This window comes from Thermomyces lanuginosus (genome assembly GCF_041956635.1).
Source record: "Thermomyces lanuginosus strain ATCC 200065 unplaced genomic scaffold VTN49scaffold_28, whole genome shotgun sequence".
Taxonomy (NCBI): domain Eukaryota; kingdom Fungi; phylum Ascomycota; class Eurotiomycetes; order Eurotiales; family Trichocomaceae; genus Thermomyces; species Thermomyces lanuginosus.
The window spans coordinates 797,596-823,020 of record NW_027192362.1 but is presented as its reverse complement, the minus strand read 5'-3'; the positions used below and the strand labels follow the sequence as shown (position 1 = coordinate 823,020).

Sequence of the window (25,425 nt, the reverse complement as noted above, 5' to 3'; positions counted from 1 at the left end):
TTCAAGCCGTCTTCTTTCTACTCCACCATGGCGGCGTTCAGTCCGAGCATATCGCCGCGAGAAACGCGCGTCTTGCCTGTTCACCGACTGAACAACGCCTCCCCACCAGGATCCATCGCAGAATGGTGGGCCAGTGAGCAAAAAAGCGGCTCTGCGGAAGCTGCCGCCGTCGCCGAAGCTGCAGAGCTCCTCCGCACGGGCAACACGCCTGTTGGATTTCCGACCGAGACTGTTTACGGCTTAGGTGCGGATGCTACGCGCAGTCCAGCCGTACAGGGGATCTACCGGGCCAAGCAGCGTCCACTGGATAACCCGTTGATCGTGCATGTCGACTCTGAGGAGATGATAGAGTCTCTACTCAACCCTCCTGCAGCGAACTCGGGAACGAACGGCACCAATAACACAAAACGAAAGATTCCGGATATCTATAGGCCTCTGATCGAGCGATTCTGGCCGGGCCCACTCACCATTTTGCTTCCGAACCCGCCTAATAGCATCTTGGCACCTGAGGTCACCGCGAAACTGCACACTTTTGGCGTCCGAATGCCGTCATCGCCGTTCGCGCGTCTCCTGATCCACGCAACAGGGAGACCACTTGCCGCGCCGTCGGCAAACGCGTCAACAAAGCCCTCGCCGACTACCGCCCAACATGTATACCATGATTTGCAAGGACGAATAGATTTGATCCTCGATGGTGGGCCATGCGGTGTTGGTGTTGAAAGCACTGTCGTCGATGGACTGAGCTCGCCGCCTGCCATTCTGCGCCCTGGAGGCGTCGGCATTGAGGAAATCAGAGCGTGTCCCGGCTGGGAAAATGTGCGTAAAGCTTACAAGGACGAAGCGCTGCAGTTGAAAGAAATTCCGCGGGCACCCGGCATGAAATATAGGCATTACTCGCCGAAAGCGGACGTTGTGCTCTTTGAAGCAGGGTCGAATCCAGCCAGCATCTCCCGACGTGTGAACGCGGATTTGAGAAACACGGCTGTCGGAGCCAAAAAAGTGGGAATCATCCGGACGAGAACGTGGGAGTATGGGCTGGGTCTGGCACCGCCATCATCTCCCCCTCCCTCGGGGGAGATTGGATCTCTCTCTTCCTTCACACTTGAGGTCGAGTACCTCCACACCACTCACTCAACAGCGAAAGCCACAAAAACCATCTACGATGTACACCTAGGTCAGAAAACTGAGGATATCGCGCGCGGACTGTTTGCTGCCCTCCGTGCCATGGATGTTGAGAATGTCGATATTATTTATGTCGAAGGCATTCCCGATAACGAGGGAGAGCTGGCCGCCGCTGTGATGAATCGGTTACGGAAAGCTGCAGAGGTGGAAATAAGAAAAGGTCAAGCATGATATCATAATCTACGATTGTGTCCGATTTGGAGCTCCGGCCGGGTTTGGATCAAGTTTAGAAAGGATAAAGACTAAAAGGATAAAAAGTGGAGGGAAGACGGCGTGGATGGTTACCTGTATATACCGGACTATACTAGAGTATATACTAAAGTGTTTGTTAGCGAGAGGCAAGCAGTCTATCACTCTAGACAACTTTCCAAAATCAAAAGACCTGCTTTGATCAGCAAACCCTCGGCCCCTTTTTTCATTGCGTGAGGGGATGACTCACCGCTCCTCCAATGATGAATAGTCGCTCTTCCTCCCTTTGAACCCATTTCACGATTTTACTCGCGCTCTGCGCGATGGCGTTGCGGTTTGCTCCTGGCCCAGAAACGCAGTAGAACTCGAACGCTGGAGTGACCCAAGCAAAGGCACTAGCGGATTTGCTGATATTATGGTGAATCCTGGCATGCGTGTTGCGTGCATGGACAGCTTCATGGAGGCCATTGTAGGTCGAGATGAGTCTGAAAAATGGGATAGCCGGTTAGGACACAACGAATGAAAGGGGTGGACGGTGGACGAGTTGGCTTACCGTCGGTGAAGGCTTAAGCTCCCAAAATCCGGTTCGTATGATGACATGACAAATTGCACATTCGCTTTGGATTTGCAGATGAAGTGTCGAATGGGCGTGCCGGGAACAATATCTGTTGGATTGGGCCGGCCGGCGGAGATAGCTTCTTGGATGACTTGAACGAGGTTCGACTTTCGAAGGTGCTGCCAAAAACTTCGATCAGCCTGTAATGGTGACAATTTTGCAAGCTGTACTTACCTCAACGAGTGAGTTGCGCATTTCCTGCAGTCGGAAGAAGCTCTCCTTGTTGGCGCTGATCAGGATAATCGCCACGCTTTCATCCTTTGATGGCTCGTTTTCTGTGCCGTCGCCACGCGGATCGAGAAAACTCACATACATGTGGAGGTAGCCAGAACTGTTGAATCCTGGAAGACACACCGGGATCCAACTCTCGCCGCCACCAGCCTTGACCCCATCCGCTTCAAATATCATGTTGAAGAGGAGCTGTAAGTCGCCCGGATGGAGTGAATGTTTCCTGGGTCGTACTACGCTGATTAAACGGCCGCCAACTGCCATGAGGCCATACAACAGATCGTCCACTTTGGTCTTGAGCATTGCATTGTTGATCGCCTGTCGGTGGGACTTTCGGATTTTTAGACACTCCAAAGCCTGCAGGAGTGAGGTAGGTGACCCTTTTGTAAATGAGTCTGCTAGAGTCGACAACAGAGTCTCTGTGCCCTGCAGCGGTCGTTTGAGATCGGTCGATGGCCGCACGGAGAATAGTCGTGTCAGCGCTGGCAAAGTCAAGGTTGACAAAATCTGCATGTACAACGCTTCCAGCTGGAGCCGGATAGCGTACTCGCTTTCGAATAGCCTGCTGATGGCTACGAGATACAGGGGCCCTTCAGCCAAAACCACGAATTTGGTATCCCCAGCTACGAAGCTCTTCAGTGTATCGTTCGAGTTTTGGAAAAATGAGATGATAGTCTGGACGATCCCAATATAACTTGATATCAAACCTCCGTCGCCATGCCGAGTATAGATGGGTTTTCCGGCTGCAGAGAGAATCAGATAGTGTTTTCGCTTCCCCTTCCATTTTTCGAGAAGCAATTCTGCTCACTATATAAGCTACCGAAATCCGTGGGGAGGGGACCTGGCTGACCTTCATTATGCCCATCTTCCGCCAGCTCGCCGATCGGTTCAAACTCATTCACAAAGTTATCGTCACAATCATCCTGTGGGAATTCCGGCAGACGTAACACATCTACCGTCCCGTGATGCTCCGCTGTCACATCGCCTCCTAAAAATTCCCCAAATACGCTTTCCTCCTGCCCGTCTACGCTGGGAAGAAAACTCCGGATACTCGCAGTATCGCTCGCTTCACCTGTACGCGCACCAGGCAATTGGCTCAGACTTGCTTTCGCTCGGAGCCCCCTGCCGAGGAAAGTCTGACCAAAACTGCTCGCAAGCGTCTCATTAAAACCCTGCTTTTGACCATTTATGTCCTGCAACGATAGCGCCGTGGTCGCCTGCGACTGGAGCTGCACTGTGGGCCTCGCGGTTGAGGGTCGCTCTTCGTCACGCTGGTCGGTCTTCGGACGGGGTGGGAGCGGCGGCCTTGTCGTCTCAGTAGAACTCGAGCTGCGGCTTCGCGTCTCTAAGGGGGGATTTTCCGAATCAACCGGGCCAGTATCTCTGTGCTCAATTTTGGTTGTAGCCGTGTTATCGGACGCCATCGTATCGCATGTTTGAAGCTTCGCTTGAAGCGGGTAATTCTTCAGGTCACGAGTGACGCGGTCATCGTCGAGTAACTCATCGCCGAAAAAAAAAGCAGCTGATCCCGAATCAGCCGGCAATCCGGGGAAACGCGATTGAATGACCAGCCATGGGTAGTTAAATGTAGCAGAAGCGCTTTTTGGAGATAGGCGGGACCCGAGCTTCGAGGTTGTCCCGCCATTTGATTGATCGACTCTGTAACCTGGATCCGCCGCGAGGGATTCCTGGGGTTGACATTTCGAACACTGTTTATTTGCAATCGTGGCCTCTAGTAGCAAAGTCCACTACGGTGTCTCAGTCAACACCATTTCTACACGAATGTCGGAATAATGCTGGTGCGTGATTCGCTAGTATTTTTCTCTGTTGAAGCTCCTCGGTTGCCATCATGAGCTCGGATGCCGGAGGCGTTGCGAGAGCCAATTCTCCTGCGAGTTCCGACAGCTCCCTCACTCGCTTGCGCGCTCGAGGAAACAATGACGGTTGGTGCGTCGCGATTGCGGAAGTAGACAATGACTGACAAAAATCCCCAGAACATCTCAAAAAGGACAAACACTACCGTCGTTATGCGGCCTCTGTCGAACGCGCGCTGTCGCTCTTTGACACTGCCCTGCAAGAATGGGCCGATTACATATCGTTTCTAAGTCGCTTGCTGAAGGTCGGACGACCTATAGAGACCAGCGTGAAGATAGTCTAATGCGAATCCGTACAGGCCCTTCAATCCCATCCTCCTGAGCACCCGGTTGTTCCACACAAGATACTCGTCGCAAAGAGGCTAGCGCAATGCTTGAACCCGTCACTGCCATCCGGCGTTCACCAGAAGGCTATGGAGGTGTATACGTACATATTTGGACTGATTAAGGTAGCTACTCTCTCCGGTGACTCAGGACCTATGATCGCTGATCGCGTCCAACATGATAGCCCAGTGGTCTTTCCCAGGATTTGCCATTATATTTCCCAGGAGTTGCGCCGACTCTGACCTTCGCCTCTCTTTCCGTTCGGCCCTTGTTCATAAACCTGATAGAGACATTCTTGCCAGAACTCGACCCCGCTGCTCTCAGACCGGCCTTGAAGGGAATTATACTGGCCCTTCTACCTGGCTTGGAGGAGGAAACAAGCGAAGATTTTGAACCTGCCCTGCGGACGCTCAATAAGATTCGTAATGTGGTCAGTCAGCTTGAAACCCAACAAGGTTTCGATGAGAAAGCCAGCGGGCAGTATTTCTGGCAATGTCTCTTCCTTGCCTCGATAACGAATCCAAGTAGGCGAATGGGAGTTCTGACTTATTTGAATCGTCATCTACCGAAGTTGGGCATTATTGATGTTAAGGCGGCTCTGACAGGAGAGGTGGATGAGAAAGCCCGTGATGAAGCTTCAGCCGTTGCGGAGTCCATCATTTCCCCGGATCCCGGGTTGCTTGTCCGTTGCTTTGCCAGCGGTCTTGGTGACGAACAGCTCCTTGTGCAACGAAACTTTCTCGATCTGCTGGTAACCCATCTTCCTCTTCATTCTCCCATCCTCCAATCCAGAATCTCACGAGATGATTTCGAGCGACTTGTAGTCGCCGCGGCCGGCGTCGTCACTCGTAGGGATATGAGCCTTAACCGGAGGCTCTGGGCATGGTTTCTCGGCCCAGAGACACCTACTTCAGCAGCTGAATCGTTAAACATGGGCGCGGACAAGTCAACGCAACTGCAGGATACTACCGACCACTCACAATCTCAATACCTCAACAAGTTTGGTCTGGACCCTCTCGTGCGAGGTCTTCTCAGGATGCTGAACCAGAAGCCTGCCGTGCCTGCCGAGCGGAGCAAACCTATCCGCATTGCCGTTTCTTTGATGGATCGATGGGAAGTTGGAGGCTTCGTTGTGCCTGCAGTGTTTCTACCCATCATGAAAAATGTCCAAGAGTACGAGAATGCGGCACCAAAAAATCACTTTGATGAAGTGTTCAGAAGTGCTAGCGCCTTTTTCGACGGCGTTGAGAGCACGTTGATCTTCTCTGAGATCCTCTATTTGATTGACGTGGATCTTGACATTATTCACAATGGTTCTGACAAGAAGCTGAATAATTTGAAACTGGCGCACTTTATTCTGGCAAAATTTAACGTCCGCGAGGAAGAAATGCTGCTAATCCATATCCCGCTGCTTATGCTGGCTATACTTTCAAAGACAAATCGGGCAGTATCGAAATGCTCTCAGTCCGATCCTTCCGCGCGCAAAGCGGTCATTCAGCAGTACATCAAGCTGCTTGTCCTTCTGATTGGCTTAGTACCCGACAGGGCATTTCACAGGTCTTCATCAGAGGGCCAGCTGGAGGATCAGCTGGTCGATGCCAATGTGGATGTGCTGAAGACAATTCATGATTTCTACGACCGAAGCAAGGAAAGCCTTGATCTGCCTTCTCTTCCGTTTCCTCCCAAAGCGCTTGCCGAGTACGTCTTGCGAGAAGCCCATTACCTCTGTATGTCGGCGTTGGGTGGAAACGATGATGAGCTGTCCGTGCGAGAGATACTGGGCCTGTTTACAGCACTTTTGAAGAAGACGCCAAAATCTGACATCCTGGCCAACAATGCTTTGCTTAGGGTTTTCTACCAGAGCCTTGACGCCTGTCACTCGACGAGCCTGAACTCGCATGCTTTCTCTATCATCTCTTCAATTACTTGGGCTGTCACTGCAATGCACAACATGCACGTCCAAGGTCATTACATCACTTATGAACAGATAAATGACCTCTTGCCGGTTCTTGTGAAGCACCTGTGGGCATACTTGTCGGCAAAAAGTCCCAAGTTTCACGTTGAGACTGTTCGCTGCCTCTGGTCATTGCACTCGATCTCATGGCAGGATCACCTAGTGGAAGCGGCCATCACATCTTTGATGATTGGCACCCCAACCAGCGGAAGCCACCGTGTGGTCGACCTAGAAAATGCGGAACGCTTCTTTGTCTTGTGGAATCATAGCCATAATAGGACTTTCGATTCTTCGTCAACGCGGACGGCAGAAGAAGCTGTCAGTGGAAAGGGTCCGGGGCATGATCGAACGTTGTACCAAACATCCCTGCTCGAGAGACCTCTGTTTCTAGTCTTGGACCTCCTGCTGAATGACGCAGATGAGATTTCTCAGAGCGTGAGGGATTGGATAAGCGATCTGTCCTCGATTCACAGGTACGTCTGTCGGATAAATACGACACCACACAATACTGATTGAGCTCAGAATATTGTATATCGTTATCACACGTCTAGAGGCTCTCCTCGTTTCTCAACCGCCCCCGACAGACGCAACTTCCAACTGCGTTTTGGACGACGATTTGCGAGAGTGTCAATATTTACTCGAGACTATTTGCAAGATCATCTCATGTCTTTCGCATAGGGGTTGGATTGCACTGGTAACTCATCCCGTTTCACCAGATGAGAAACCTGGCGAGATTACCCGAGAAGGTAAGAATTTCTGGATGATATGGGACGGTGTTGTTACTGACCAGCTTCTACAGACGAGCCCGAATTGAGAACCTTCCAGATGGCGCTTGTGGATATATTGCTTGCCGTGCTGAAGTCGGATCCGAGTAAGGAACTGAGTGCAGATAAGGCAAATTTGCAGAGGACAAGCCTACTGGTCATGCGGCAGTTGCTTTCCGGTCTTGGAGCTGAGCAGCTAATTGACAATGATATCCACCTCACGTTATTGGAGAAATTGTCCGTTGCATTGGATCAAGGGAACCACTCTGTGCAAAGCAGCATTATCGACACACTCATTCCAGCGTTGAAAGCTCGGTTTGCATCAGTCCTGCAACCACCCCAGCATATGCGTCCGAAGGAAAAGAAGTTAACGTCGCGCGAGACCCTGAAGAGTGCCTCGTTACTTTCTTTGAGCACCGATCGAGTGGACAAGATGCAGCAACAACAGCTGCCATCTTTACCACGGCCTCCAGAGCAGCTTCTGAACTGCCTGCTTCGAGGTCTTAGCTCCCCGAACTCTCATGCATGCTTAGACAAATGGATTTTACTGCTGAGCGAGAGCTTGCCTCTTTATGCAGGGGGTATTTTCCAGATTCTTCTCGTTTTGGTGGAGTGCATCTGCCGCGAGATTCGGAAATCGTTCGATAAATTACAAGCAGTCTTCAAAGAAACGAAGAACTGGTCCCAAGATCGATCCGAGTTCGTGACCGTGGCACTGCTGACAGGATTAGAAGCCTGTGTTGCTGCAGCGCATGAGCGCCTCCATGTAGAAGAGGCAACTACTCCGGCGAATAAGAGCCCCGACCAGCCTCAGGGATTCTTTGGCAACATGGTATCTGGCGTGTTCAGCAGTGATGGGCCATCTGCCCGGAACGCTGCAAACGACAGACTGACTGTCTTACTCTGCTTCCAAGACGCCGTCCGTTTGTGCTTCTCGATCTGGTCCTGGGGTGCCAGTAAAAACGGACCTTCCTTGGATTCCGAGTCCGCATCGTCGTTCCAATATACGTCATTACGGATGAGGAATCGATCGCGTCGTCTGCTGGAACATTTGTTTGCTGCCGAGGCTTTAGAATGTCTAGAGACGTTGGTTGAGATTTGGGCAAAGCTCGATCCTTCGGAGACGGGTGTTGCTGCTCATGTTTTCAACCTTTTGCACACGCTCGATAGGGCTCGTCCAAAGGTCACAATCCCAGCAATTTTTAATGCAATCTACAGTCGCACCAATCCAACGGCTCTGGAGCCGAGTCGGAAGTCTACATTAGCGACCAACATTACGGAGTCTGATCTGGCTGCATTTTTGGTGACTTATGCACGTTCCCTCGATGACGATGTCCTGGATGAGATTTGGACCGACTGTGTCACTTTCTTGAAGGACGTTTTGGCCAATCCGTTTCCACATCGTCAGATCTTGTCTCGTTTGATTGAATTTGCCGCCATACTTGGAGCGAAGATGGACAATACCGGGTTTGGTGATGACCGTCGAATGCGTAAAGAACTAGGGGTTCGTATTCCCGGTTCTCGTGTGTAAACATCCAGTGCTGATAGTTTCACAGGATCTACTCATTCGTCTCCTCACAGCCATCTTCACGAGCAAACCTCTTGGATTTTCCCAAGAATCTGCCATTTCTGGACGGTCCGATCAAGACGGTGCCTCGGCGTCTCATGCGGGACCGGACGATATGTTAACCATCCTCAACAACTCGCTACCTGCTTTCCTCACAACTCTGGGGGAGACAGACCGCATCACAAGCGCAGTTTCCAACATCTCGACCAATGTCATCATGCCGATCCTCAGGTCACGGTTGTTTCCAAATAACGTGAATAGGAACTTCTTGAGCCTATTGCAGCAAATTTCGAAGATCTCTGCGAGCTCCAAAGTGTGGAAGAAAGACATCAACGACGCTTTTAATGATGCTCGGTTCTTTGGGATGCAAGTTGATTTGGTGAAATCTGGTTGGATGAGCCTGCTACAGCAATGGGTACTTGTAGACAAGGAGCGATTCCCTGAGCTTCTGTCTCGCCTGACGTCTCCAACCTCTGCAGGCATCATGTTTGGTGTTGGTGCGTCAGCTGCAAGGCTGGAGGCAGACCGCAGGACCCAACTGAACCTGCGACGGATCGCGCTCTTGATCCTGTCCACCGGACACGAGCATTTCGTCACGGATCTTCCAACTCTCATGCAGAAACTGGAAGACCTCCTTCAAGCAACGAATGTCTCGTCGCCGTCGTCATTGACCAGGGCGGAAATCTTCATGGTCCTGCGAGCACTCGTCTTGAAGACGTCATCAACGACTCATCTCGCTCCTTTCTGGCCATTGATCACCAACGAGCTACAAGAGGCCATCTGCGCAGTTCCAAACCACCAGACTACCGACCTATATAACCCATACTCTCTCCTGCAGGCCTGCAAACTCCTCGACACTCTACTTTTGCTTGCTCCGGACGACTTCCAGCTTCAAGAATGGTTGTTCGTGACCGATACCATTGATGCGATCCATCCACCAAGTGGCCTGGAACGAATCGCTCAAGCAGATGAAGTCTCACAGGCTTTCGGTCCCTCACCTTCGGCCGCTGGAATCTTTTCATCTCACGAACCAAGCTCCCTAGTTGCGCCTGAAGATTTCAACGACTTCGATACTGATACGACCGGTGGCCGCAAGAAGCCATTGTTGACGTCTGACCGCATCCGAGAGACAGCCAAGGATGAGATTGTCGAACGGGTTCTCAGACCATTCTTTGACCGGCTGAGTATCTTTGCGTTTGAGAGCACGTATAGTATGGCGCTGCCGGATACGGAGGCATGCATCGACGATTTGCTGGCGGACTTGTTCAATGAGGGGACAATGGCAAGCTAGACGGCGTGTTGTACAATTATAACTGTGATATTATTGTGATTGTTCCAGTACTACAACTGGCTCACAGTTAAGGAATGCCTGAAATCCAATCAAATATCAATTTAAAATACATAACTATGGATATAGAATAAAAACGTCCAACTTGGAATGAAGACTTATTGATCAAGGATCCAAAATTCCATTGTGTTTGATTTACAGACCCAGGGCAGCACCAACCAGAACGGCCAGACCAACAACAAAGCCCGAAATGCCGGAGATGGCAGACGCATCATCCGACGGGGGTCCCTCCGAATCGTCCGTCTGGCCGTCAGCGTCACTCTCAGTGTCGTTTGTCCTGGGGCCATCGCAGTGCCAATGGTCTCCGTGCGGCTCGCATCCAACGCTAGCGGTGGGAGAAGGCGGCAGCACACCAGAGGAGGTACCAGGGAGGGTAGTGGAGGCCGCGGCCGGGCCATCGCAATGCCAGTGATCTCCGTGAGGCTCACAACCTACGCTCTCCGTCGGCGAAGGAGGAAGCACTCCTCCCGTAGACGTGTCGTCGTGATCGTCATGCTCTTCATGTTCATCTTCGTGCTCGTCGCTATGGTCGTCGTCGCCACCGGTAGGACGAGGGCCGTCGCAGTGCCAGTGATCACCATGAGGCTCGCAGCCTACGCTTTCGGTTGGCGATGGAGGGAGTGCTCCTGTGGTGTCGCTGCCCGAGGTCGTTGAGGCAGGGCCGTCGCAGTGCCTTTGTTCGGCTCTGTTAGCCATGCTGATCTCTGCCGGGGAAGTTTCTATCAACATACCAGTGATCCCCATGAGGTTCGCAACCCACACTCTCGGTTGGCGATGGAGGGAGGGTTTGGGCCAGGGCTACAGTGGCCATAAAGGCCGCGATGACGGTGGAGATCTTCATTTTTTTTTTTTTTTTTTGCTTGTTTGGATGTGCAGCGATGGGAAACGAACGAGATTTATCTGCGAGGCTTGTCTCGTACCTGGCTGTACATGAGGTACAGAATGAACGGAAGCCAGTTTATATATGCGTCTCTTCTCTTCCTAGTCATTTGCTCTACTACAAGGCTCAAGACTATGGAACATCGTAGCCAACACGGGTTAACCGCAGGTAATTTCCCACACGTTGATAATGCCAAGAAGTGTCGACGGCACGTATTCCACGAGGTACCCGTTGGTGTCTTAGAATTTTCTGAAATCTGTTCAAGAAAGTACTGTAGATATCGACGCCACAATGACGGCTTTGAGTTGCCAGAGTGCCGACTTCGATTGGATAGAAACCAAAACACTAATCGACGTCAGGAAGCGGCTTTGGTTGTATGACATGCAGGAAGATAAAATCATGAGATGAGTACGGAGTGCGCAGAAAAACATTCATGCTACGATCTGATGAGCAGTGAATCCGAATGACCCCTGCCAAATCTGATTGAATCCATGCAGAGACTAACAGACATGCCTGTCGGAGAATATCTTTACTCCAATCAGCGATCCTTCGCACCTGGATGCTCGTTCGGGAGGTTCCAGATGGGCTTGAATGTAACCTGTCTTGTGTGTGTGGCCACAAAAACAGTGATATTGGCCGCTGCAAGGTCTCCTGTTCTGTTCATGATGTCGAACACGGTTCAACTTCGATGAATGTTAAGTTGCCAAGACGCCATGGACTGTTCTGAGCGAGTCAGCCAACAGGAAGAACCTTGATGAACGCTGGGTATTGAGTCCGGACCAATCAGATCCATGGCGGAAACATTTTCGGTTAGCCGAGCAAGCCGACGGGTTAACGGGAGCCAAGACCCCGGATCGCACTATAACTGGTCAGAACGCAGGTGGAGTGGAGAAACCCTATGCCAAGACCTGCGGGCACGGGGACCTTGGAGATCACCATTCAACCAATCCGGCAATTTATTTTATAGTCTTGAGATCAATTGCCGGCTATTGTTTTTCAGATCGCAGAGAGGACCTTGGGAGGCAGGCCTCGTGTTGGATCAATTTGCGAAGATTTTTTCATTTGGCCAGAGAAATCATGCTGTCATTATGCCCTTGTTGGGAGCCGAGTAATTCGAGATTACCAGTAGACATTAGCAAACACAAACCTCCTCGTGTTGTTTAGTTCCTTTCTATACTTGTCAACTGGTCCCGTTCAGAAATGAACGTCGTAGTTATTGTGGACACGGATCTGGCTTCAAAGGTTCTCGGGTATTTGCAACCATGTCGCTGTCCTGAAGGCACTGGTATACACTCTTTTTACTTGCACTCGTTGATTTAAGCCTTCATGTCTGCCGACCAGCTCAGCCTGCGGTAGGGTTCTGTAGAACGTCAGCTCAGAATACTACCGGCCATGTTTCGACGTCCCGTCATTGCTGCCCTGCTTGCCGTAGGGCTTTCCGTTGTCCAGTCGCAGGAATCTTACAGCGACTGCCACAGCCATGGCACCGTGGAGTATTGCTTCGGCCCAGATGGCGAAGAAACAGCCATCTCGACACATTCCTCCGTTTCCAGCACGACAGACGGCCCAGCCGCTGTTGCTGCAAGCACCACGACATCCGCTCAAACGTCGTCGGTAACAGGGTGCCATAGCCACGGCTCCGATGTGTATTGCATCGATGGTGCGGGCGAAGAGGTGCTTGTGTCGCTGACTGCGACGCCGACGGGAGAGTTGCCGGCAGAGTATACCGGCTGCCATTCTCACGGCGATGAGACGTTAGTGTCTCCTTCAATTTTCTGCTTCTAGTTCCGCCGATGCTAACGACCTGAAGATTCTGTCTCGATCCAGATGGGAACGAAGTGGAGATTGTTTCAGAGGCAGCTGCCTCAGAAGAGGATCACGAAGGTCATTCACATTCGGACGAGGACCATGCAGAATCCGCTGGAGATGCTGGAGAGAATTGTCACTTCCATGCTGGTGTTGAGTAAGTACTGCAGAAAATGAGATCAAAAGATTGGGGTTACTAACCTTGCCGCAGACATTGCGTTGGCAGCGGCGCGTCAGAATCTGAAGAGTCGGCAGAAGGATCGCATTGCGGTATCCGACAGCGCGATTACGACATTGGACTACGAGTTGGCACGCTCTTTGTCGTCTTAGCCGGCAGTGCAATAAGTGTTGGACTACCGATCTTGTTCACAAAACTGCCGTTCAAGAGAATCAATGATGTTGCAATGACCATTGTGCGTCAGTTCGGCACCGGCGTAATCATTGCGACCGGATACGTTCATGTAAGCCGTTTGAAGATTTTGCAGACGTGTCATAACTGGTTATTGACTTTACAAGCTCTACACACATGCATCACTCATGTTCACAAATGAATGCCTCGGTGAGCTAGACTACGAACCGACTACCTCAGCCATTGTGATGGCTGGCATCTTTCTTGCCTTCTTGACCGAGTACATCGGGCATCGCGTCATCGCCGCTCATTCTGGCCAGAAAGGTTCTCGGACGACCGTACCACATCCTGGATCCGTTGATAGTGAGAGTGGCGTAAAACCGCCTTCTGGTACATCGTCTCAGGATCATGAACAAGGCGCGACAGTTGCTCACTTCGGTCACCATCATCACGACATCCACTATGATCCATACGACAAATTGCCGGTATATGTTATGGAAGCTGGCGTCCTCTTTCACAGTATTTTGATCGGCCTCACGCTGGTCGTGGCCGGAGACTCTTTTTACAGAACGCTCTTGGTTGTCATCGTTTTTCATCAATTCTTTGAAGGTCTTGCACTGGGCTCTCGCATCGCATTGCTGCCAGAACCGATCTTCCCGAATAAGCTTATCATGGGTCTGGCCTATGCGATCATCACGCCGCTGGGAATGGCTATCGGTCTCGGCGTTCTGCACACGTTCAATGGCAATGATAGGAGCACCATCATTGCAATTGGCACCCTCGATGCCCTCTCCGCCGGTATCCTCATGTGGATTGGTCTTGTCGAGATGTGGGCTAGAGACTGGATTCTAGATGGCGATCTCAAAAATGCTAGCCCTGGAAAAGTGGCCATTGGTGGCACCTCGCTCATTGCTGGATTGGTCTTGATGAGTTTGCTTGGGAAATGGGCATAGGTACTCTGTTCATTTACGATTGGGTTTTATAGAGAGGGAAAGGTATTTCATGACATCTCATCTCCTTGGAATTGAATTATTAAATCATGTATCCATTATTTGGTTCATCATCAATTTGATATTTAGGAAGGGTATCGTCAATTTGGAGACTTGGTAGATAAAATACTAATACATCTCGGCTACCCACCATATATTGACGGCGACGACAGTATTCGGTGACGTCAGGCCCTATGCTGCCCTGTGCGCGAACTGCTACTTGATCATTGCTACGCAAGAGAAGCAGAGCAGCAATTGAGGGGCGAAACAGCACGTCGCAAGCAAGGAAAATAGATGTGCAAGACTACGTTACATAGGTTCCTTCGCGATCTCCCAAAATGCGAGCACCACGTCCACCTCGAAGGTTGCTTGACGCCTGAGCTGGTCTTCGACCTGGCCAAGCGCAATGGCGTTCAGCTTCCAAACCCTGCACAGCAGCCCGATTTTCAGTCTCCGGAGACACTTCGCCAGCATTATGAACAGTTCCAGTCGCTCGACCACTTCCTCAGCTACTATTTTCTGAGTATGTCTGTGCTTAAACATCGAGCGGACTTTGAGACCCTTGCCTGGTCATATTTCTGCCATGCGTATGATGATGGTGTGCGGCATGCGGAAGTATTTTTCGATCCACAGGAGCATATGCAACGAGGTGTGGCGTATGAGACCATCCTTGATGGATTCGGTGAAGGCTGTCGCCGGGCAGAACGGGAGCTGGGAATGTCAACCAAACTGATTCTATGCTTCGTAAGACATCTCCCTTTGAGTAATGCAATGAAATTGTTTGAACTTGCCCTGGAAAGAGGGGACTTCGAGGCGACGCCAGATAGAGCCGCCCGGATAGCTGGAATTGGCTGTTCGTCCTCGGAAGTCGGCCCTCCAAAAGACCTGTTCAAGGAGATCTATGCAACAGCACGGGACAAAGGCATTGAAAGAACCGCACATGCGGGCGAAGAAGGTGACCCATCATACATCCGGGCTGCGCTGGACGCGTACCATGTCCAGCGTATCGATCATGGCACCAGGTTGGTGGATGATCCAATGCTGGTGGAACGGATTGCTCAAGAAGGCATATTGATAACCATTTGTCCGGCTTCAAATATCAAGCTACGATACATGGATCGGGTTGATCAGCTGCCAATTCGAAAATTCCTGAACGCTGGCATCCGATTCTCAATCAACAGTGACGACCCGGCCTACTTTGGAGGGTTCATCCTGCACAACTACTGCGCTGTTCAGGAAGCATTTGATTTGAGTGTTGAAGAATGGATAGAAATCGCCAGAAACAGTGTACAAGGGAGTTGGGCTGGAGATCAAAGAAAGGCAGAACTTTTGCAGATGGTGGATCAGTACGTTTCGCGGTTTTCGAGATGAATCAAGTCATTGGCGGCCTCAATGTGATACGGTAATTCATCCTCATTAATTCACCTCAACCGAAAAAGCCTGCCAGGAAAAACTGTGGTTATCTTACACTTGGCAAATCTAGAATTCCCTCCTTAGAAGCTGTATTCATACACGTCCTGGAGAACTTGCCAGATGACACTGTTCCGACATCTGATGTGATTCGTCAAGTAGTGAGTTGCATGTTGAAAAAGGGTGCGAATTGACGTCGATTGCGCTAATCCATTTGTGGTTTAGTCGAAAATCAGCGGCTCGCGGGGCTCTTTGCTCTTTCCCAGAAGTTTCCGCCCGACCTTCAGATACAGAAGGAGGTTATGAACCTCTGAGTCCGCTGAATTCATCCATGTTCAGGAGTACCACGCGCCTCCTCTTGAGCAGGTCGAACTTAGCCTTTTACAAGCCAAATAACGTCCGATTACTCGCGACAATGTCCGGTTCCGCACTTGGTGACCGTTACAAGCTCGTCTTTTTCGTCCCGCATTCACACCTCGAATCTTGCAAGGAAGCCGTCTTCGCCACGGGCGCAGGGACTTTCCCCGGAGGTAAATATACGAAGACCTGCTTCCAGTCACCGGGAATTGGCCAGTTCTTGCCGAATGAGGGCGCAAATCCCAACATCGGGAGCGTGGGAGCGCTGGAGAAGGTCGAAGAGATGAAGGTGGAGATTCTTTGCGTCGGGAGAGAGGTGATGCAAGAGGCTGTGAAGGCTTTGCTCAAAGCTCATCCCTACGAGGAGCCTGCATATGAGGTCTACAAGCTGGAGAATATCTGAAGAGTGTGCTGCTCCTGCTATGGATGCGCGTGGGATGTGGGCAACTAGTGTGCCTGCGATGAGATATACACCGAAGTCTTGGTGTCATATCGAATAAAATCAGATAATGACTTAGCATTATAATCATAATCGAGTCAGAACCAGTCCGTTGCATTGACTGTGAAAATCCTATGTGCTCTCAGTAATGGTAGACCTACTCAATTGTCGGCCAAGGAACATGTATGGGTGGCCAAATTTCAGTAAATGGAGCAATTAAATAGTAAGATCACCTCTTGATCTAGAGAAAGGATCATCGAGAGCTCACCTGAGAGGGTATGAAGTGCTGTTGAAGAGTCTGATGAGGACCGGAGGAGATGATGGCTGCTGCTGACAGATCGGGAATTCCGCGGCCTGCGATTGGTCAATTACGCCAACGGGCGCCTTCAATCCTCAACCTCCGGCCTGGGTCGACTTCAACACTGCAACGACAGGGACTCCGGTACACAAGCAATTTGTGCACACCACGTCGCCAGAAATGGCTTCCAAATATCTACCCGCAGCTCTGCGCTCTAGTCGCCGGATAGTTTCGCAGATCTCTCGACCCCAATGGCGGTCGTTTTCTGCAACCTCGCAAGTGCGCAGCGAAACGCTCGCTGTGGTACGTGTTGATTATTCCGCAATTGCGTCTTCGGATAAGTTGAGTCGAGGCTGATGGCTGATCTTCTTCCATATAGCACCGGAACAAGCCCGATAACAACCCGTCCATCCCGTTCAAGTTCAACGAGCAGAATCTCGCATTGATCGATGAAATCCTCCAGCGTTACCCGCCGCAGTACAAGAAAGCCGCCGTCCTGCCGCTGCTTGATTTGGGTCAGCGACAACACGGGTATTGCAGTATCAGCGTGATGAATGAGGTTGCTCGCATTCTGGAGATGCCCCCTATGCGAGTATATGAGGTCGCGACTTTCTACACTATGTTCAACCGGGAACCGGTGGGCAAGTTCTTCGTCCAAGTGTGCACAACTGTGAGTGCATCGAATATTTGTGGCGTTAAATTTGTTCCGAAAAGACTAACAGTAGTAGACACCCTGCCAGCTGGGCGGCTGCGGCAGTGACAAGATCGTTGAAGCCATCAACAACTACCTTGGCATCACCCCCGGTCACACCACCGAGGATGGGTTGTTCACGTACATTGAAGTTGAGTGCTTGGGTGCGTGCGTCAATGCGCCGATGATGCAGATCAACGACGACTACTATGAGGACCTGACACCCGAGTCGGCCGTTGCCCTGTTGAAGGCCCTGAGGGAATCTGCGCAGGCTGCGGAGACGGGCAAGACCGTCAAGGTGCCCGCTCCTGGTCCGCTCAGCGGTCGCCGCTCCTGCGAGAACAGCGCCGGCCTGACAAACCTTAAAGAGCCTCCTACATGGGACCCCGAGGTGTTTATGCGAAAGGATGGTCAACTGTGAAAGGATGGTTGGTCTGAACCAAGCTTCTTGTGTGTCGTTCCAAATGAGTGCCCGAGTTTAGACATGGCAACATTGGGCATACGATTGATCTTTGTGTACAGTAAGTCCGTGCTTCGAGACTGCAATGAATACAAGGGTGGACATCACCCGAATACCCGCCTAGACAAAGTCGCTACTAAAACGATTATTCGCAAATTTTGAACTCTCTATGTACTTGGGACACCCGAGGGGCATACGCCATCCCGCGAGTGAGTAGGACAAATCAGCGACAACTTTCCACAGGTGACGAGGGGAAAATCACAATTCTCATTTCAGCGCGGTGGTCCGAGTATGCACAAGTAATCAGTAACGGCGATACAGGACTATGGAATCCAGTAACTTCAGGACATTTCACAAGGCACGGAAAAGGTCATAAAACGAAGCTAGAATCAGCCACTTGAACGCCGAAACTCCTTACACCTACTCGTACATTATTGACGCTACATCCGGCTGCTCACACTCGTTCAAGTTTGTCAAGAAGCACCGAAGTTCAGTAGCCGCCGAGGATCAACGGAAAACCGGCTGGTCGAAACCGGTTTCATCTGACGGACGCACTTTGTCTGGAGGTACCATCTGAAACTCGTTCTCGCGGCGCACCAGCACGCCGCTCGCTCGAGACTGGAGAATGCCGACTTCCAACGTGTGAAGGGCCAAAATATGCCAAACATGCACGTGCTTCTGCTGTCCCCAACGAATAGCACGCCCCATTGCCTGTGCAACAGATGCCTGGTACTCAGACGGATGGTGGACACTCATGGGAGCGAAGAAGATGATGTGGTTGGCCATCTGAAGATTGCTATGGGATGGTTAGGGATTACTGCATTCACAAAACAAACAAGCAGTAACGGAAACACTCACAGTCCAGCTGCGTTCTTCGTACCCAATCGGAGGAGGAGAATTCTCGCTTCCGGTCGCCCAGTTTCCACCGTTGTGAACCTCTTGATCTTTTCCTCTACTCCCCTTCCCTCCTCATCGTTGAGCTCCAGAAAGGGAAGGGCTGCCTCGCGAAGGGCAGTTGCTATCGCCTTAGCCATCTCACGGAACTGAACAAAGACAAGAACCTTATCGTCCGGGTCGATCCGACGAGGGTCTGTCAACAAAGTTATGAGCTCTTCCACTTTGCGGCCACCCAGCTGGACAGGACGATCCGCTGCATAAGTGCCAAAGTGCACCTCTCCAATGAAGTTCTTGGCAGCCACGGGACTGCGGCAGAGTTCAACGGGGCAATAGTCATTCAGAAGCCCTCGTTCACTGCATGGCTGGCACACAATATGGCCGCACTTGGCTAGCATGCAGTGGGTGCTTGCTTCCTCACTCCTGTGACCGCACGCATCACAAAGAGTCACGTGGTTCGGCTGTTGGAACAGTTGCGCTGTGGTCATGAACCGCAGCGCCCTGGCGTGGTCAACCCAGTGGAAGAGGTTCGTTCGAAGAGTCTTAACAATCTCACGCAGCACTTTTGGCCAGTCTTGCCTGGGAGGAAGCGGTGGAAGTTGGCTGGCCTTGTCGCCTGGGCGTGCCCAGAACTCCTTCCAGTCATCGCCGGTCCAGCTCCCCAGGGCGTCATCCAGCAGAGCCTCTGCAGTAGTTGACACTTCCCCATCACCGAAGTCATGCGTTCGGACGCTGTCCTCCAAGCTCTGGAAGAACGGGTTGTTGGCCCCGTCCGCTTTGAACAACCATGTTGCGCACCGTAGATCTCTTTTGATGGTGTCCACTAGCTCGTTGAGCAACTGTTGTCTGTGGTGTATGACGTTGTGCACAGTGTCCAGCGGATGTTTCGCGGTCGACCATTTGGGCTGGACGTCAAAGTATGAACACCGCTTTACCAGCGCTGCCTCGAACGTGTCATTCTTGTCCAGCACCTCATTCAACCGTCCGTTCTGGTCGGTGTTGAATCTGGTCTGCGCTGCTTGTCTCACATGTTCACTCCTTGATTCGGCCAACATCTTGCACTCCAGATATACGGCCCGCTCCACGGCACTCAGCTCGACGCCCAAGATATGAGTCGACCATGGTATGGCCGGGATCTCTGGTACGTTTTGCCGCATAAAAGTATCCAAAAAACGCTGCGCTAGACCGTGCCGCCACATATGCCACTCGTCACTCTCGACGCGCCGGTACGCCTGGAACACTTCGGCTTCCGAACGAGTGTATTGCCGATCGTCATCTTTGCTACCTAGGTGGACGCCCAGGACGCGAGCAATGTTGCGGATCTCGGTGAACTCCGTAATCGGCGGAGTTCCCGACAATAGCCACTTGGATCGCGCCTTGATACTGGCCAGCAACGTGTGCTTATCCTGATCGAGATATGTGAACTCGTCGACCACCATGCGCTGGAACCTGTAGAGATGGAGAGGAATACATGTGAGGTCTTTGACTTGTCCGCTTTCTGGGATGCCGTCCAATGTGTAGTCATCCTCCTGCTGAGGCGATCGCGTCACGGTTCTGGTGCTGTCACCACTCTGGTTTGCGGAGTCGCCATTGACCGCCGCAGCCGCTCTTGCCAGTTGTGCTCCTCGGAGTCGTTTCGACTTCTGGAATTGACTGCACCCGTCTCCTTTCAAAGTGATGTTCTTCCGTTCCTCGATGGTCGCAACGAACGCGTCGAGGCCGTGGTTGCGGAGAATATCTACATGATCTTCGATGGACCTCATCGTGTCGGCGTACCACTCCTCGAAGAACCGCCCAACTCTCTTCTGCGGGACCCGAGGCCTGCCGGCGATTTTCCGCAGTTGGGCAAAATATGGTTCTCCAGTGAAGATGGGCCACGCAGCGAGCACAAAGTCAGCCTGCTCCAGACTTTCGACAGTTGTCTTCCAAAGGTCCTTCGGTGAGACCAGCGGCAGTATATTGTACCTCCATCCTAGGAACTTCTCAATCTCTGCACGCCACTGGCCGAACAAGGTTTCAGGAACTACAATTAGGGTTGCTTTTAACGGTATGGCGCCCTTGCAGTCCTGCTGTGACTCTTGAACATCCCGGGTGTGCTGAGCGTCGAGCAGTCCGAGAACCACTGCTGTTTTGCCGAATCCAACATGGTCGGCAAGGATTCCGCCCCTGACGCGTCTTTGGACGATTATCTTGATCTCCGCCCGCCAATCGAGAGGTGCCATGAATGCCTCATCAATTTCCTCTTCCATGAACGGAGTCATGCCATCCGACTCCCGGCTGAGCATCCAGGCCAGAGAACGTAGCTGGTCCGGTCGGAGCTCCACGCGGAAGTTGGGTGGCTGCATGGCTTCCGGGTCCAGGATGTTGTTCGTCACTCGAAAGCTGCCCAGATGGTGGTGACTCTGGTCTTCGGATGTTACCAGTCTCCAAAAGAACTCGACTTTCTCGCTCTCGTTGACGTTTCCCGCGTACTTGGCACAGACGCGGTGCACCAGCGTCTTGATGTTTAGTGTAAAACCAAGGTTATGAGCCCCTTGGTTGTCCAGTTTGCTGAACACTTTGAACGCGGCTGGCCTGGCCTTGTAGTCTCGCTCGAATCTTGCGGCATCATTGGGATCCTCGATGGGCCGTTCTTGTCTCTTTACGATTTCCCAGGTCATTCTTGGTTTTCGAGGCGCGCAGCTTTCGCATCGCTCAAATTGCGCACCCACGACTTGCCGCCAAGCAGAGAACAAGGTCATGCCGACGAGTTTCGACCACATCCAGGCCAATCTTTCGAAGCTGCGCGTGCACCAGTCAATTTCCGTCCAACTTTGATAGCCGGGCACGTCTCTATCGATCAGAGAGCATTCAGCTGTGACAGCGACGAGGGGCATGTATGAGGTATAGCACCCCTCTTCTCTGTCGATCATAGCGATGGTGGATGGTGTGAGTGTTCGACACACGATGGGATTGGCCTCATCGTTGCTCTCAATCGAAATGTTCGTGCACCGGACCCAGCGACGAGCGAAGCAATTGACGGAAGTTGGCGAACTTGTTTGGGAATGTTGTTTCCAACTTCCCTTGACACGCGCAATGACTTGCCTGGAGATGTTGTCTGTGATTCTCTCGGGATCGGTTGTGAAGACCCAGCAATCCAGAGTTGGCGGGCCAACTTTCCTGGGGTCCAGAAAGAAAAAAACTTCTGGCTTACCCATTTTTCGATGCAAAGAGTCATGAGATGCCTCACAATTCGGCAGCAGCTCGTAGACTCCACGGATGTCGATATCGAGGTCCTTGACAGCCTCGTCATCCGCATCAACCCGGATATGACTCCAGACGGTCCTCTGCGATACCTCGGGGGCAGACAAGCCGCAGCGTGCTTCGAAAGCGGGCACCGATTTCCCCATACCGGTGAAAGTCAGCGTTCGAGAAGTCGGCAGCAGAGTACTGATCTCCCAATCGCCTTCCAACAAGGATAGGGCATCATCTGCCACTTTGAGCCTTGCAATTGGCTGGGCCAGGATCTCTCGTACTTCGCTGACAGAGGGAACGGAGCGTGGAGGCTTTACATACAAAATCCATTGGATGCCTTCTTTGCCGATGGTCAATCTGAGGAACGAGTGCTCACCCTCGTACGTCACCGTCCAAACATGAGCACGTCTTATAGACTTGAACCTCAGAATGTCACCATCGAAGACCGCACGAATTTCTCCGAAAATGGTGGACCATACTTCGGGAGATGCGATTGCGACGGTGCTACGTTTTTCCAGATCCTTGTACTTTTGCAATGGCGATCCGGACATTCTCACGCTCACGGGGAGAATCCATGCGAGCATTGCACGGAACGAGCTGGGGTTCTGCCTCGTGGACAGCAGTTTATCCGGGATGTTCCTGTAGTTGTGCTTCGGATTGCCGAAACAGGCCGCGCACGACGTATGTCGGCAGTCCACACACTGATAGACCCGGTTGGCTCGGGCTTCCACCTGACCTTCGCAGCGGCATAGCCTAGCCGTGAGGTTTGCCCAAGCACGAACCGTGCGAGCGATGTGGCGAACCGTGTTGACAGCGGCTGTCATCGATCGAGCAGCCAGGACGTACCGGCCATCCATTATACTAGCTCCCTTCGTGGTGTGCGGTGCGAGCTCCACACTGCCGTTCTTTCCGCTTCTCGTCTGCTCTGTGTCTTCTTCGAAATCCATTATCTCAGGACTCACAATAAGAGCCGACGCAATCGCTCCTGCGACTACTGTAGAGGACATGGCATTTCCGGCGAGGTCCTGCAGTTCTTTTTGACTCTCTCGAGTCAGGTTCAGGCGATATGTGGGTAGGCCCTGAAGACCCAATGACTCGAGTCCAGAGATCAACCCTCCGCGCGAGGTTACGTACGGCATGCCGCATGGGGTGAGGCATCCGACGATGCCCCATGCACGGTTGTCGGCCTCTCGATCGACACCTTGAGAGACGTCATGAACCCGCCTTTGTCACAAGTAAGTTAACACTCGGTCTTTGCAGGTCTCCCATTTTCGCTAAGAAAACTTACAGTTTGTATCGATTGTCATACCCTGAATGTAGCAGGGCATAAAGGAAGTCGGCGTCGATCGTGTCGAGAACCCGTTCCGGTTGTGTGTTGAACCAACTTCTGTCCATCCAATCGATGGGTCGACACAGGCCACCTTCACGAAAGTTCGTCACTGGCCTGCGGTATCCGAGTTGGTTCGTCCGACGGTAGTCCTGGTGACGGATCCGATAGGAAGACCAGTCTGGCTGAGATCGAGACTCCAATGGCTGCCCGATGGCGCGGCCTACCTTACGGACACCTGCCGTCTCATCTTCTGGGATCAAGAATTCTGCGAACGGAGAACTGGCTGAGCGTTTGAATGCTCCGAAGGTCATGACCCACCTGTCGAGGACGTCGCCGTGTTCGTCCTTTACCCGAGCTCGATCAATGCAGAGCATGTACCCGCGTGCACGCGTCTGGGGCAGGTAATAGTTCTTTGTGTCGACAATGACGTGCCTGGAGAGGTATCCAATGCCTTGCCATGCCGCCACGATCTTGTCCCAGGGGGCGTGCTTGATGTTCTCGAGAACTACTAACGGCGGCCTGTGCTGCGCCACATATGAAAGGATTCCCTCGAACGTTTGACCGGATTCACCAGCATCCGTTATGTCTTTTTTCTTTCTGTTCAGATTCGAGAAATCCACACAGGAAAACCCAGCAATCAGAATATCAGGGTTGGATGGCACGGCGACCTTGGCTCCGTACGCAGTTGTGCTATTGAAGTCAGTCCTATCCTCGACCGAATGTTACAGGTGATTACTGATCTGACTTACGCCATAGGGTTACTCAGTTCCCTCACATCGCGGAAGATAATTGGTGGATGGAAATTGCGCTCGATGTACGCCTGTTTGAAATGGACGATTTCCGCACTGAACAGATGCTCATAGCCGAAGGATTCAACAGAGAGCTTGTCAAGGCCTACGCTGGTCCGTCAGCTCCTATTTTCTATTAAGTTGAGAAAGGAATTGGGATTACTGACCTTCGCAGAGCATCTGAAGAGCGAGTAGAGGGCTTTCCGTGCCGGAACACATTGTCACCACGCGCAACTTTCGACCTCGCAAATGCTTCACAAACGTCCCAATCCCGAGCTTGACGGCGTTTTTGGCCATGTCAAGAAAAATCTCCTCCAGGTCGTGCATGGGAGGAAGATTGAAATCCAACCCATTCGCCGCCTGGTAGTTCGCTCTCATGATGTCGACGAATTCCTTCTCCGGAACGATGTCGTCGTCGATAACGTCGACACCTTTCCTGCCACGACGCCGGATGACCACTTTGTTCGTGTTTCCTACCCTTTCTTCCACCTTACGTCTTTTTCCATCCTTGCTGGTGGTTCCCTGCCTTTCCTCTTCCTCGAAACCATTGGCCATCTCGACATCCTAGATTTCGCTCAACACGAATCCAAATCACGGATACACATAACTGAACGAGCGATGAACTTACGGAATTCTGCATGTTGTCCACGACATCATCAGTTACAGACCGCTTCCGCGCCGGCGCCCGGGTACTCTCCGTAGCCCGTCTGCCGGATGTACCGTTGTTGTTGTTGTTGTTGTTGTTGTTGCTGCCCATGTCTGCAGCGTTCGCCTGAGCTCGAGCACGAGGAGCCATTTTCCTTCGGCCTTTTTCTGATCACAGCGAGTTTGTTTACAAGTAATGAGCGAGCGAATGAATTGAGTGTCTCAAGAAGCGCGGTGGCTTTTTTTCTCGAATAGAGAGCAGCACACACAGTGAGAGAGCAGAGATGGAACTACGGAAGAGTTTTCTTTCTTGCGTTTGAGGAACTGAGAGCTGTGTTTATTTCCCACTTTCGTGTCATGTTAACTACAGATTGCCAGAATGAAGAATCTCCCCTCTCGTCTTTCCTATCTCCTTCCTCACGTTCCATCTTGGGACATGTCAACGACAAACAAAGACCCGCTTGTGCAGGTTTTGCACGTTCCTTGCCTGCCGTTATGTGTGTTGCCGTGCTATATGAAAACATGATGCCCGGTTTGGGGAAGAGGCGCGGGTCTGCCGGTGTGATGAGAAGTGAGCAAGGTGGTGCGGAATCCAGCATAGCATGAGAGTGGCCATGAAAAATTCAACAGTCTCGGCTTCTCTGTTGCAGTGACCTGTTACAGGACACAAACGTACAAAGAACTACAGCAGTAGAATGATCTAGTACGTCGGGCGTCGGGCAAGGTCCTGTAGAAGTAGGCCCAGAAGTTAGGGTTAGGGTTGCGATCACAAACACGGATACAACAGTATTCGGCAAAAGTGATGAGAT

At 51.8% G+C, this 25,425-nt stretch overlaps 9 protein-coding genes across 9 annotated transcripts; 6 read left to right on the top strand and 3 right to left on the bottom strand.

Annotated features, from left to right (window-relative positions):
• Window positions 1–27: 27 nt before the first annotated feature.
• VTN49DRAFT_3428 (uncharacterized protein) lies at window positions 28–1,353 on the top strand (the record flags this gene model as incomplete). Its single annotated transcript, XM_069411263.1, has 1 exon — window positions 28–1,353. The coding sequence occupies one exon, from the start codon at window positions 28–30 to the stop codon at window positions 1,351–1,353; it is 1,326 nt and encodes a 441-aa protein (XP_069268706.1).
• Window positions 1,354–1,555: 202 nt separating this feature from the next.
• On the bottom strand, window positions 1,556–3,639 carry VTN49DRAFT_3427 (uncharacterized protein; the record flags this gene model as incomplete). The annotated part of the gene is made up of 5 exons (XM_069411262.1): window positions 1,556–1,564; window positions 1,622–1,856; window positions 1,925–2,106; window positions 2,162–3,015; window positions 3,066–3,639. 5 exons carry the CDS (start codon window positions 3,637–3,639, stop codon window positions 1,556–1,558), a joined length of 1,854 nt encoding a protein of 617 aa, XP_069268705.1.
• Window positions 3,640–4,064: 425 nt separating this feature from the next.
• Window positions 4,065–9,989, top strand: VTN49DRAFT_3426 (uncharacterized protein; the record flags this gene model as incomplete). Its single annotated transcript, XM_069411261.1, has 7 exons — window positions 4,065–4,158; window positions 4,210–4,334; window positions 4,389–4,538; window positions 4,598–6,840; window positions 6,890–7,113; window positions 7,167–8,635; window positions 8,688–9,989. The coding sequence occupies 7 exons, from the start codon at window positions 4,065–4,067 to the stop codon at window positions 9,987–9,989; spliced, it is 5,607 nt and encodes a 1,868-aa protein (XP_069268704.1).
• Window positions 9,990–10,181: 192 nt separating this feature from the next.
• VTN49DRAFT_3425 (uncharacterized protein) lies at window positions 10,182–10,887 on the bottom strand (the record flags this gene model as incomplete). Its single annotated transcript, XM_069411260.1, has 2 exons — window positions 10,182–10,719; window positions 10,778–10,887. The coding sequence occupies 2 exons, from the start codon at window positions 10,885–10,887 to the stop codon at window positions 10,182–10,184; spliced, it is 648 nt and encodes a 215-aa protein (XP_069268703.1).
• Window positions 10,888–12,318: 1,431 nt separating this feature from the next.
• On the top strand, window positions 12,319–14,034 carry VTN49DRAFT_3424 (uncharacterized protein; the record flags this gene model as incomplete). Its single annotated transcript, XM_069411259.1, has 4 exons — window positions 12,319–12,680; window positions 12,737–12,889; window positions 12,944–13,193; window positions 13,249–14,034. 4 exons carry the CDS (start codon window positions 12,319–12,321, stop codon window positions 14,032–14,034), a joined length of 1,551 nt encoding a protein of 516 aa, XP_069268702.1.
• A 330-nt stretch (window positions 14,035–14,364) lies between these two features.
• On the top strand, window positions 14,365–16,240 carry VTN49DRAFT_3423 (uncharacterized protein; the record flags this gene model as incomplete). The annotated part of the gene is made up of 3 exons (XM_069411258.1): window positions 14,365–15,355; window positions 15,418–15,472; window positions 15,820–16,240. The coding sequence occupies 3 exons, from the start codon at window positions 14,365–14,367 to the stop codon at window positions 16,238–16,240; spliced, it is 1,467 nt and encodes a 488-aa protein (XP_069268701.1).
• Window positions 16,241–16,754: 514 nt separating this feature from the next.
• VTN49DRAFT_3422 (uncharacterized protein) lies at window positions 16,755–17,686 on the top strand (the record flags this gene model as incomplete). Its single annotated transcript, XM_069411257.1, has 3 exons — window positions 16,755–16,877; window positions 16,954–17,244; window positions 17,303–17,686. The coding sequence occupies 3 exons, from the start codon at window positions 16,755–16,757 to the stop codon at window positions 17,684–17,686; spliced, it is 798 nt and encodes a 265-aa protein (XP_069268700.1).
• A 546-nt stretch (window positions 17,687–18,232) lies between these two features.
• On the bottom strand, window positions 18,233–22,992 carry VTN49DRAFT_3421 (uncharacterized protein; the record flags this gene model as incomplete). The annotated part of the gene is made up of 2 exons (XM_069411256.1): window positions 18,233–18,521; window positions 18,584–22,992. 2 exons carry the CDS (start codon window positions 22,990–22,992, stop codon window positions 18,233–18,235), a joined length of 4,698 nt encoding a protein of 1,565 aa, XP_069268699.1.
• A 773-nt stretch (window positions 22,993–23,765) lies between these two features.
• On the top strand, window positions 23,766–24,166 carry VTN49DRAFT_3420 (uncharacterized protein; the record flags this gene model as incomplete). Its single annotated transcript, XM_069411255.1, has 3 exons — window positions 23,766–23,881; window positions 23,940–24,085; window positions 24,147–24,166. The coding sequence occupies 3 exons, from the start codon at window positions 23,766–23,768 to the stop codon at window positions 24,164–24,166; spliced, it is 282 nt and encodes a 93-aa protein (XP_069268698.1).
• Window positions 24,167–25,425: the final 1,259 nt, after the last annotated feature.